This window comes from Panthera uncia, chromosome F1 (genome assembly GCF_023721935.1).
Source record: "Panthera uncia isolate 11264 chromosome F1, Puncia_PCG_1.0, whole genome shotgun sequence".
Classification (NCBI taxonomy): Eukaryota; Metazoa; Chordata; class Mammalia; order Carnivora; family Felidae; genus Panthera; species Panthera uncia.
Window position 1 is genome coordinate 57,799,174 of NC_064813.1, and position 13,649 is coordinate 57,812,822.

The 13,649-nt window shown below is 39.8% G+C and overlaps 1 protein-coding gene across 7 annotated transcripts in view; it reads left to right on the top strand.

Annotated features, from left to right (window-relative positions):
* The window catches only part of MIA3 (MIA SH3 domain ER export factor 3), a 54,794-nt gene that overhangs the window by 23,047 nt on the left and 18,098 nt on the right, over positions 1-13,649 (top strand). For 5 of the 7 annotated variants that reach the window (XM_049635227.1, XM_049635233.1, XM_049635228.1 and 2 more), the window contains exon 7: positions 12,736-12,867. In XM_049635227.1, the coding sequence (XP_049491184.1) occupies positions 12,736-12,867 (132 nt within the window). Of the gene's footprint in view, positions 1-11,542; positions 11,790-12,735; positions 12,868-13,649 lie in introns of those variants that run through there. The other 2 variants (XM_049635234.1, XM_049635232.1) reach the window with 1 other exon arrangement.

The following is a 13,649-nucleotide window of genomic DNA, read 5'->3' on the forward strand; positions in this document are numbered from 1 at the left end:
TTGTTTTGTTTTTTTCTTTTCTTTTTTCTTTTTCTTTAGAGAGAGAGAGAGGAAAAAAAAGACCATGAGCAGGGGAGGGGCAGAGAGGGAGAGAGAATCCTAAGCAAGGCTCTGTGCTGTTAGCACAGAGCCTGACTCAGGGTTCAATCCCATGAATTGTGAGATCCTGACCTGAGCTGAAATCAAGAGTCAGATGCTTAACTGTCTGAGCCACCCAGGCGCCCCTCTTGGTCTGTTTTTACAGATTGATTTGTCTCCTACTCATGGGATATTCCTGTGGGTGTTTTTTGTTTTTTGTTTTTTGGTTTTTTTTTTACATGTCGACCTACTTTCCTGCTTTGTTTACACATAGTGATTCCAGTGATTCCTTGTTGTTGCTGGGTGCCAGGTGCTGTGAATGTTACATTGTTGAGCGCCTGGTTTTTAGTGACTTTTTTAAAATGTTGAGGTTTGCTTTGCTAGACAGTTGTTACTTGTGGACCAGCTTGATCCTTTCTAGTCTTATTTTTAAGACTTTTTTAAGATTGTGTATATAGTTGCCTTGACTCTAGAGGTAGTATAGCCCTACTCCTAAGGCGTGATTCTTCTGGAATCTACTGAATGTCAGGCAATGTCAGGTCACTCTAACTGACTGGAGCGCAATTTGCTTCCCATGCCTGTGTAGAACTCTGAGATTTGTTCAGCTTTCAGAATGGTGGCAGCTATTCTTTTCATCTGAGGGGTTTTTTTTTGCCTGTCCTTAGAGAATCTTACCTTAGGCAGATCTGCTTCAAATTCAGCAAAGACTGAAGGAAACCCCTTCACGGATTTCTGGAACTCTTTTTCTTTGTAGCCCCCGTCTTTGTGGTACCTTTCCCTGCACATTTCAGTAACCTCGGTCTCCCTGAACTCTGGCCTTCTCCTCTTCAGGGAGATTGGTGGGCTCTGTGAGGCTTCTCCCTGTGCTGAGGTGAGAATGTGTCTCCAGGCAGGAAGCTGGTTGACCAGCAGGCTCACCTCCTTGTTTTCCCTTCCTTCAGGGGTCACGGTTGTGTGCGGCCTGTTGTTCTCCACCTGAAAATTGTGTTTTTCATGTGTTTTGTCCAGTTTTCTAGTTATTTCAGTGGGAGGGCAAGTATACCGTTTCCTCTGCCTATAGATTTTCTCCTTTTGTTTGTTGTTGTTGGAATGTATTCATTGAAGAAACGGTTTGTTTGACCTCTAGGGGCTATATCGTGTTCTGCATTTTGCTAACTACATTCCCCAGTGTAACTGAACATGTTTCTCTGACTCTTTGTATTTGCTGGGAATTGGTAGTCCGATTCAGTTTCAATATTGATTGGCAAGGATACTTAACAGGAGATGTTTGCTTTCAGCAGGAGGCATCTAATGTATAGATGTCCCTCTACTTTTTGTTTTTTAATTTTTTTTAATGTTTATTTTTGAGGGAGAGAGAGAGAGAGAGAGAGAGAGACAAAGCATGAGTGGGGGAGGGGCAGAGAGAGAGTGAGACACGGAATCTGAAGCAGGTCCAGGCTCTGAGCTGTCAGCACAGAGCCCAGCGCAGGGCTCGAACTCACAGACTGCGAGATCATGACCTGAGCCGAAGTTGGAAACTCAACCAACTGAGCCACCGAGGCAACATCCCTGGATGTCCCTCTACTTTTGATGTCACTAGTCATTGGTGACATTGACTAAGTCTGTTAATATATTATGGTGCAAAATGGTGATAGGGGATTGCTTCTCACCCTTTTGGCTAAGATCAAGCATAAAATGGTGAGATGGTGATTATATTGTTGCTGCTTCATTTAAAGGCTGGGATATTTCTTCAAAAAGAAACATAGTCAAGTATTGTTTACACTGAGATTTACTTTGTATAGTATAAATATTTGATTCTTTCTATTTAAATAGTTTCCAAAATAATGGCTTGGTTTCCTGGCTTTATCCAGAGATGTCCAGAGGGGTTTTTTGGTGTATTTCTTCTAACTCTATTCTAATGATTATTACAATGTCATGAATTTGAAAATAGTTGGTGTGTTTCAATCCACTGTAGTTCTTATTCTTACCAGTGCTCAATTTCTCCCACTTTTGGCTAGTGGGAGCCTCTTCAGCTTGGCTTCGGAGCCTTTTGGACACCACTCAGTGGTCACTGACACCTTCCTTGCTTTCTAGTGTGACAGCGTGTTCTAATCCTCTACATTTCCTGCCTGCACCTTGAAGGAGTTATTTCTTTAAGGAGCCCCTGATTTCTTTGAATGGGAAATAGTATTTAAAAGCTGCATTCTGGATATGAAGATGCTTATTTCTTTTGAGTTGGGATTTCTAGGCCTTTTCAGAGGGCAAGGCTAAGAAAGACATGGAGTTTTTTGTGTGTTTCAGTATTCATCTTGGTTCCATATGGATACTCCCAAAATAAAATCAGGATGCTAGAGGGATTTTACTTAACCTCATCTATCTTACACATGTATTTTCTTTCTCCAGTGTCGGAAATCCCAGTTTTCAATGTCAACATATTTACTTCATTTTACAGTAGTCACACAACAATATTAAAAACACCAATACCAACACTGCCACCCACGATATATTATTGAAAATGTTTTCAGGATATTTTTCAGCTATATCCCACTAGTGCATACTTGAAATAATTCCTTTCTGTCATCCTGCCATCAACTTGATACAGTTAGGTTAATTGTTTCATTTTTGCTTTCACTTTTTAGGGATTGCTTTTAAATGTATTTGTTTGTTTTGTTTTACAAGTATCTAACATATTTATAAGATCCAAAGCCAATTTATAAAACAAATGCTCTGGAGAAGTCAAGGTTTTGTCCCAGGTCCACTGAACCTGTTGTTACCCTCCTCTATGGATAATTTTTAAAATTAATTTCATTATCTTATCATTAAAAAATAAGCACAAGGGGGGGCGGTGCCTGGGTGGCTCAGTCGGTTGGGTGGCCGACTACAGTTCAGGTCATAATCTCACAGTCTGTGAGTTCGAGCCCTGCATCAGGCTTTGTGCTGACAGCTCAGAGCCTGGAGCCTGCTTCTGATTTTACGTCTCCCTCTCTCTCTGCCCCTTCCTTGCTTGTTCTCTCTCTCTTTCTCTCTCAAAAATAATAAACATTAAAAAAAATCCAAAAAAATCGCATGATTTCCACATTCAGCCAAGATAGATTTAGAGATACTGGCTTTACCGTCACTGAAACAACTGGAGAGAAAAAAAAATCAGACAAAATTAATGAAGCCATTTTCAAATCACTGGGCTTCAGGTAACAAAGGACAGTGATTCCCAAAAAATCGGGAACAAGTGCCGTGAGCTCTACAATTGTGCCTGCTCACTGCACTGAAAGAGTCCCAGGTTGTGTTTCTCTAGAGAACCTTGACTAATACAACATTCTTGAGCTTTGTTCTGTTTGTTCAGGTAAATAACCAGGAAATAGTTTGATTCTTTGGCGTCTTGGAGTTTCAGGTTTGTTAGGCGAGGTACGAGCAGCATTTAGTCTGAGTCGAGACCCTTCTGCGTACTTCATCCAGGTCTCCTAGAATCATAAGGTACTATTCTTGGCCCTATGTCAGGAACTGTTCCCTGGGAACAATTGGATAGTTTCTCTGATGTTGAGTAATTTTGTCAACCTCATGTGCCGATGAATTCTCAAAGGGGACCTTTCATGGATCCCCTGAGTGTTCGCTCTCTCACCCCACCCCATGCCTCCTCTTGGTACTCAGCCCTGTGAATTTTAGCTGCCTTGCTTTCCCTGGACTTTCAGCTCCGTCTCCTCAACTCCAGGTTCTCACTTCTGTGCCACAATAGGGGACACCCACACACAGCCACACACATAGGTAGAAGAGGTTTTTTATAAGGAATTGACAAACGCACAAATGGAGGCTGAGGAGTCCCACAGTCTGCTGTCTACAAACTGGAGACCCAGGAAAGCCAGTGGTGTAATTCAGGTTGAGTCCCAAAGGGAGCTGATGGTGTAGATGCTAGTCAGGTCTGAAGGCCTGAGAACCAGGAGTAGCAAGGGTAGAAGAAGAATGATGTCCTAGCTCAAGCAATCCCAGAGAAAGGGGTGAATTCCTTTTGCATTTTGCTCTTTTCAGGCCCTCAGTGGATTGGATGATGCCTACCCATATTGGGAAGGGCAGTCTACTTTACTGAGTGAATCGATTCAACTGCTAATCTCATCTGGAAACATCCTCAAAAGCACAAAAATTAAGGTTTAATTTGGGTGCCCCATAACCACTCAAGTTGACACATAAAAGTAGCCATCACATTTGTTCATAATGTGTGGCATCCAGTCAGGGATTACTAGTCATGCAAAGAGGCAAGAGAATAGAAACCATGATGAGGAGAAAAATCAGCCTATCCAACCAAGAACTACCAGAGATGTTAGAATTAAGCAAGGATATTAAAATAGGTTTTATTACTATATTTTGGATGTTAAAAAAGTTAAGTAGAGACATAAAAGATGTTTTTTTTAAAAGAACCCAAATCAAACTTCTGGATTTGAAAACTACAGTGACAGAGATGATAAATATACTGGGTGGAAGTTGTGCTGGATCAGACATTGTAGGTGATAAGACTAGTGAACTTGAAGACCTAGCATTAGAAGCTATTCTATATGAAATACATAGGGAAAAAAGACTCAAGAAAACTCATCAGATTACCTGTGAGCTGTGGGACACTTTCAAGCAGCCTAGTAAATGGAACTGGAATCACTGGAGGACAGGATTGAAGAGGTGTTCAGAAACAGATTTAAAGACATAATGGTTGAAAATTTCTAAAATTCATGAAAGCTATAGATCCACATATTCAAGAAGTTCAATGAAACCCAAACATAAGAAGCATGAAGAAAACTGCACTGAGGTATATCATAATCAAATTGCTCAAAAATACCTGATAAATAGCAATCTTAAAAGCAGAGAAAAAAAAGACACTTTACATAGAGAAGGATTAAGATAAGGTTGACATCAAGATTTCTTATCAGAACGCATGGCAGAATACAGTAGAATAAAATCTCTTAATATACTTGAAGAACAATATTGTTGACTTATCATACCAAGGAAGATAATTCTGTAAAGCAAAGATTAAATGAAGATTTTTTTTTTCCAATGTACAAGACCTGAATGAATTCACTGGCACACTTGTGCCTTGAGAAATGTTCAAGGAAGACCTTTAGGCATAAGGAAAATGGCAATAGGTGGAAATAGTGGAGCTACACAAAGGAGTGAAGGGTGCCAGAAATGGTAGCCATATAAGTACATATATAAAACCATCATCTTACTATTTATTTATTTATTTTTTTTTTTTCAACGTTTTTTTATTTATTTTTTTGGGGGGACAGAGAGAGACAGAGCATGAACGGGGGAGGGGCAGAGAGAGAGGGAGACACAGAATCGGAAACAGGCTCCAGGCTCCGAGCCATCAGCCCAGAGCCTGATGCGGGGCTCGAACTCACGGACCACGAGATCGTGACCTGGCTGAAGTCGGACGCCCAACCGACTGCGCCACCCAGGCGCCCCTCATCTTACTATTTAAATGTAACTTCTTGTAGCATAGGGTTTCAAAAATACGCAAAATAAAATACAGGACAACAATAACATGAAGGTCGGGAGATGGAGAAGTGGTAATAACTCTTATAAAGTGGTTACTATACACATGAAGTAGTACAGTATCACTTGAAGGTGGACTGTGATAAGTTATACACTATAAACCCTAAAGCAACCACTAAAACACTAAAATAACAAGAGAAGAGAGAAATTAGAATCATTAAGAAGACTCAATGATCTGAAAGAAGCCAGAATAAGAGCAAAAAGGGAACAAAGAACAGATGGAATAAATAGAAAAAAAGATGCCTAGGCTTAAACTTAATCATATAAGTAATCACATTAGATATAATTTGTCTAAATACCCCAATTCAAAGGCAGGCGTGGTTAGATTGGGTAAACAAGCAGGATCCAAATAGATGCCGTCAGGAATCATACTTTAAAAAGACATAAAAAGCTTAAAACTAAAAAGATTGAAAAAGATATCTCATGCTAATAGTAGTCAAGTGAAAGCTAGAGTGGCTGTATTAATACCAAAGTAGATTCTAGAGCAAAGTATATAAGAGGGATAAAGAAAGTTACTTTCTAGGATAGAGTAGTCATTAGTCATAACAATGACTCCTAATAATAGAGCTCTAAAGTACACGAAACAAAAGTTGATAGAAGTGAATGGAAAAATAGATATATGTGTATAATTATAATTAGAGATTTCAATATCCTTCTCTAAGTAGTTGTTAGAATAGACAATGTGAATAAGGTTCTAGAAGATGTGAACAACATTGTTAACCAACTTGACCTGATGGACATTTATAGAACATCCCAGAAGAGCAGAATATATATGCTTTTTGAGTGCACATGGAGCATCTACCAAGATAAATCATATTCTGGGTCATAAACCGAATCTCAAAAAATAAAAAAGATTCATATCATACAAAGTATGTTTTCTGGACATGGTAAAAAAACTGAGTTAGAAAGCAGTAACAGAAAGATCTCTCGAAAATTTCCAAATATTTGGAAACCAACTGACATAATTCTGAATAACTTCTGGGTTAAAGAAGAAGGAAATCAGTATTTTGAGCAGAATGAAAATGAAAACAGCATATCAAGTTTGTGCAATAACAGTAAAGCATTAGTTGGAAATTTATAGCACCATATATTAGAAAAAAAGAAAGATCTCAGATTAGTGACCTCAGTTTGTACTATAAGAGAGTAGAAAAAGAAGAGCATTTTGATCCTCAAGAAGCAGAAGACAAGAAATAAAGAGCATAACTCAATAGAAAATAAAAGGAAAGCCAATGAAAACAAAAGCTGGTTCTTTGAGATTAATAAAATTGATTAACCACTAGCCAGTGATCAGGGAAATAAAAGAGGAAACACAAACTACCAAGATCTGCAATCACACAGGGACATCACTACAGATTCTACAGAAATTAAAACAGTAAAAGGGAATGTTATGAATAATTTATGTTTATTTGATAGTTTAGATGAGGTGAAGAAATTCCATCTAAGACACAGATTGCAAAAGCCTACTCAAGCCTTAGGGCTATTAAAGAAATTGCATTTATTGTTAAAAACCTTTCTGCTAAGAAAACTCCAGGTCCAGATGGCTTCACTGGTGAATTCAGTTAAACATATTAGGAAGAAATAGTATTAATTCTATATAAACTCTTCTAGAGAATTGAAGATGAGAAAATACATCACAGTTCAAACCAGACCAAGATATAACAAAAAAAGAAAACCACAGACCAGTATCTCTCATGAGCATAGGCACAAAAATTCTAAATAAAATTGTAGCAAATCAAGCCCAATAATCTATAAAAATGATAATACATAATGACCAAGTATGGCTTATCCCAAGAATGCAAGGTTCATTTAACATTAGAAAATCAATCAATGTAAGTCACATATTAACACTTTTAAAAATAACTTCCAAATGTTCTGCTCTACAGGCACAGAAAAAGAATTTGAACAAATCCAGTGTTGATTACAGATATTAAAAAAAAGAAGTAATCAGCAAACTAGGAATAGACAGGGGCTTAAAATAGCCTCTATGAAAAACTCACAACTAACGTCATACTTAATGGTGAATAATTAAATGCTTCCCCTTATGATCAGAAACAAAACAAGGATGTTCACTCTCACCACACCTGTTTAGCATTATAGTGGGGCACAGTGAGGCAATGACCAGTGTGCTAAAGCAAGAAAAAGAAGTAAAGCATACGGGTTGGGAAGGAAGGAGTAAAATTGTAGCAGACAATTGGAAATTGAAATTGAAAAAAACCTTTCAGTGCAAAATAGCATCAAAAAATATGAATTGCTTAAGGATAAATCTGGTAAAACTGTGAGACCTATAGTTGAAAACTATAAAATATTGCTGATATAAATTGAAGACCTAAATGCACGGACAGATATACATTGTTCAAGAGAAGACTAAATATTGTTATGCTATCATATTGTCACTGCGACAAATGGTATATCAAATATTAAGCTCCCCTGTGTGATCCCCAGAATCAACGTAATCCTGATCAAAGTCTCACCGGGATTTTTTTTTTTTTTTAGAAAACAACAAGCTGATTGTACAATTCATATGGAAAATTCAAGGGGCCTAGAACAGCATAAACATGACCTGATTTCAAGACTTAGAATAAAGCTGTGGTAATTAGGAGAGCATGGTATCAGTGTAAAGAGAGACAAAAAGATTATTGGAACAGAGAATAGACAATCCAGAAGCAGATCCCTACCACCTGGCAGTGGGCTTCAGACAAAGGAGGAGAGACAGAGTGGAGAAAGAGAAGTCTGTTCAACAAACAGTACTAGAACCATTGTAAATATCCCTGTGCAAAAAACCAAACCATACCTCAGTCAAACCTAAATTAACTCAAAACGCTTCATAGAAGTGAATGTAAAGCCTAAAGCTATACAACGTCTAGAAAAAAAATTAAGCCAAAGATTTCTTAGGTTTGACACAAAAAGCAGGATTCATTCATAAAAGAAACATTTGATAATTTGGATTTCATCAAAATAAAAACTTACGCTTTCCAAAATACACTATTAAGTGAATGAAAAGACAAGCCACAGAGTAGGAGAGAATCATTGCAAAGCATGCACTTGAACAAGGACTTCTATCTGGAATATATAAAGAACTATCAAAGCTCACTTAATAAGAACTCAGTAAAGTAACACTTCACCAAAGAAGATACGTGCATAGGAAATAAGCACATTTTAAAAATGCACATCATTACTTCTCAGGGAAATGCAAATTTAAACCACCATGAATTATCACTATATGCTTATTAGATTGACTAAAATTAAAAAGTGATTAAAATTAAAATACTCAGTATGGGAGAAGGTGTGGAGGAGCTGGAAATACACACTGCTGATGGGCAGTGTGTAAAAGGCACATCACCTTGGAAAACCATTTGTCGGCTTCTTGAAAAAGTAGATGTCAAATGATCCAGTCATCCCTCTGCTAAGCATGTACCCCTGATAAATTCTACATCCATAAAAGGACTTGTATATCAATATACATAGCCCCTCTATTTGTAAAAGCCAAAAATTGGCGGGGGTGGGGGGGGACCCTCAAACTCAGATCAACAGCTGAATAAATAAGCAAACTGTGATATATGCATACAGTGGAATGCTATTGAGCAATAAAAAGCAATGAGAACCTTTTGATGTATGGGAGCAACATGGGTGAATCTCCAGTTAGGCTGAGATAAGCCAGAGAATTAGAATACATGGTGTATTATGTATTCCATATATAAAACTGAATGTGAACTATTATAGAAATTCTGCTTGGGGTGGGGTTGGGCCCAGTCAGCAAGTGGCAGGAGGTAGGATTACCAAGGGGAGGAGAGGACTTGTGGAGGTGAAGGGTACATGCAGTTTGAATGTGATCGGGGTTTCACAGGTGTATTCATATGTCACCATATGAATACCAGACTGCACTTTGTGTAGCTTATTGCATGTGAATTTTATCTCAGAACCATAAAAAAAACAAAACAAAACATATATATATATATATATATATATTTGTCCCTTGTTACTTTCTAATATAAAAGTAGTATTCTATGTATTTTTCTCCACCCCTTCTTTAAAAAAAAATTCTGGAAATCATATTCTGGCAGTATATAAAATCTATTAATTTTTTTTTTCCAGTTTCACAGTTTCCTTTAGTGTATTCAGCAACTCTTCTATTGATGGACATTTTGGTTGTTTCTAGTCTTTTGTTACTGTAAATAATGATGGGATAACATAATTTTGTGCATATTATCTTTTCACCATTTGTTGTACACACAGTATCTTTGAGATCTTTGGAAGTGAGATTGTTACATCAAAAGGTAAATACATGAGTAATTTGGGGAGATGTTGCTAAATTCCCTTTCACAGAGGTTGTATCATCTTGTGTAATGATGAGCAATGTATGTGTAGAATATTCTCCTACATTCTCTCACCAGCAGAGTATGTTGTCAGATGTTTAGATCTTGCCAGGATAAGTAAGAAATGGTATCTCAGTGTAGGTTTAATTTGTAGGTCTTTTATTATGTATGAGCATGTTTCCATAGGCTTGTGAGCTATTCCTAGGTCTTTTCCTGAGAACTGTTTGTTCAAATTTTCAGCCCATTTTTCTGTAGGTTTGTTGGCTGCTTTCTTCTCTATCTGTACGGTTTATATTTTAGGAATATTAACCCTTTGTCTCTAATGTTGCAAATATTTTTTCTCAGGTTGTCATCGTCAAACTGCTTGTTTTGCATTTTTTGTATGCAGGGGCTGGACAAATTTTTTTAATTTTTAAGTAGTTGTTTGCAAATCTTTTGGATTTTGAGACCTAATTGGAAAGGTTTTGTTCATAATACATTGAGAAAATCACCCATGTTTTTCCTAGTACTTGTTTTCACTTTTTTTACAATCAGGTGTCTGATCATTTGTAACTTATTATGAAAACCAATTTTATCATTTTCCGTATGGTTTATTTAGTTATGCTAATACCGCTTATTAAAAAGGCTTCCCCCCCCCAACTGACGTATTATATACCAAATTTTTAATGCAGTTGGGTCTATTTTTGGATTTTCTATTTTGTTCCATAATCTGGATTCTTGGGTCAGTACCTTACTTACTATTTTAATTGCAGAGCCTGCCTTCCCCTCCCTTTCCACCTCCCCTCCATTGCTCTTCGTTTTCAGAATTTTCCTGATTATTCTTCCGAATTGACGTTATATTAAACTTGAAGATGTACCTTTAAAGATTTGCAAACATCATTTTCCCTCCAGGGTAAATGTCCCCACTTTCTACGACTTTTAGAAGGAGTTTATACATAATCCTTACCCTTTCCCACAAGGCACATCACTGTAAAGTACGGAACCCAGAACTGAACCCTTTCGCATGGTGCGTAATGACGTGGCTCCTTAGAAGCAGCGTTATTACGGGGCATCAGCAAGAGTATGGGCCGGCCAGCTCGTGGCGTAGGAAGGGGACAAGTTGAGCGGGGCACTGGAGATGCCGGGGAAGGAAGCCTCGCCCAGGGGACCGAGGCGCAGCCCCTGTCCTTACTAGGGGGTGGGAGAGGCTGCTCTCCCGCGTGGGCTGTAGGACAGATGCGTGCGGTTGCGGTCCCGGCACGCAGTGACACAAGACCGGCCCTGAGGGGCGTGAGTGGCTGAGGGGCGTGAGTGGCGGGTCTGTCCCCAGCCCCTGCTCCTCCTCATAGCCCCCGGGGCCCTTTAAATCAGGCAGTCTCCCCCAGTTCCTGTGGCAGGTGAGCGTCCATCGGCCACGCCTCCCTCTTCTTCCGCGCAGGTCTGTTCGCTCTTCGCTGCCTCGCTCCGCCATTGGTTTGTGTCGCTGTGGCCCCGCCCACTGCGGGCCGGCCTCCGTAGGCGCCTATACGGCTTCTCACGGGCAGTGTCTGATGACGTGTTTTCCAGGAGGCGTTGGGGGAAAGTGCCAGCGGGGGGGGGGGGGGGGGGGGGGGGGGGGGGGGGGGGGGCGGGGGGGGGGGGGGGGCCGGGGGGGGGGGGGGGGGGGAAGGCGAAGTTCACTCCCAGTGTCCGCCTCCTCAGCCGGCTCCTTTCCGAAGGAGGAAGCGGTGAAAGAGGGGAGGGGGTCCCAGTGCTGTTCACGGGGAAACGTCGCCTCTGCTCGGCCATCCCCACACAATGGATTCAGTTCCTGCCACTGTGCCTTCTGTCACCGCTTCCCCGGGGGACCCGGAACTTCTGGGACCCCTGTCGGTGCTCTACGCAGCCCTCATAGCCAAGCTACTGGAGGTGACGGTCCCCGCTCCCAGGGAGGGACCCCAGCTCTGGCAGGCGGGTAGACGAGTTCTGAGCGGAGTGGGAGCGCTGACCGGGGGAGGGAGAAATGGAGTGGGGTCAGGCCCGAGGCAGGCGAGGCGTTGTAGTGCTGTTTAGAGAGGAAAGGGGGAGTGTGTTTGAGGTTTCGTCACTTGCTCATTTGTTATTGATTGCTTAAATTGTACCAGGCATTGTGTTACTTTCTCATATGCGGTCACGATTTCTTCCGGTCCTTTTCCAGCGATCCCGGCACTGTTGGGGAATGGGGCCGGTATGATAGCTGCTTGTGTGTTCGTAGAGGGCAGTCAAAGTGTAGAAGCCGGCAGGTGTTTAACAATTGTATTCCAGGAAACATTTAAATGAAAGGCTTTGGGTTATGTAGAAGATGGTTAATCAGAGCAGTCTAGACCAGTTATCAGGAGCTGTCTGAGCTTACTCAGCATTTGTTTTTATATAAGAATAGAAGAGAATTAAGATTTAAAATCTTAGAGGAAAAACATTTGTGTTATTCATTATCATTTTGGTTTTATTTGCAGCCACAAAAGGTGATGATTTCTCTAGGGTGTTCAATTTTTTGTTTCATGTGGCTTTTTAACTCATAAAAATTAGCTAAGAGGAAAGTATGATCCAGAGATTCTAGACAGGTCTTAGACAACATGATGTGGTGAGACCTGTTGTAAAGTGGAAATACATGTTCAGCTTAAAGACATTTAGCTTCGTGATATTCAGAAACACTTCATGCCAAACAAGAAATGGGCTGCCAGTATCCCAGCTTTCTTGAAGCAGTGGAAGCGACTGAAGATTTTTGATGGAGAAGTTTTCTCATGGAGGTTCATTTAGAATTTCCGTGGATGACTCTTTGTGACTGCTCTATTGTAAATTTCCTCATGGTTTGCTATTTCTAATATTTCTGTTTCAGTTGGTTGCTACATTGCCTGATGATGTTCAGCCTGGGCCTGATTTTTATGGATTGCCATGGAAGCCTGTACTTATCACAGCCTTCTTGGGAATTGTGTCATTTGCCATTTTCTTCTGGAGAACTGTCCTTGTTGTGAGTAAATTAAACTTACGCCTTGACTCATCAAGACAAAGGATATTTTATAATCACTGGCCCTTTTGTTTTTTTCTTCAGTTACTAACATGAACACAAATGCTTATAATCTAAATTAATCTTGTGAAATAATTCAGTGTAATCTTTGTTAGCAAAGACTTAATGGGAAAACTTCAATTTATGAATCTTAGGTAAAAATCTAAAGGTTAAGTGTATGTATACCTGCTTGAGCACTTATATACCTTTTTTTTTTAAACTTTTTTTTTTAATGTTTATTTTTGAGAGAGAGAGACAGAGTGTGAGTGGGGGGAGGGGCGGAGAGAGAGAGGGAGACACAGAATTGGAAGCAGGCTCCAGGCTCTGAGCCATCAGCCCAGAGCCCGACGCGGGGCTCGAACTCACAGACCGCGAGATCATGACCTGAGCTGAAGTTGGACACTTAACCAACTAAGCCACCCAGGTGCCCCTGTACATTTCTAATGAATTGGGAACTTTTACAGCTATCTTGAAAAGCACTTAAATACTATATATCAGAATCCTTAACATTTTTATATCCTTTTATTATAATATATTGTCATGTCTTATAATGTATTCTAAGGAAATAACTAGTCATGCATTAAAAATCTTGTGTAAGGGTGTTCAATGGAACACTATTTATTAGAGTGAAAACTTGGTACAAACTAAACGATTCATAGTAGGGGAATTGTTCAATTCTTGTATATCCGTATAATGGGATACTAGGTAACTCTAACTGTATGTATTTCAAAGACACTGGAGCCTAG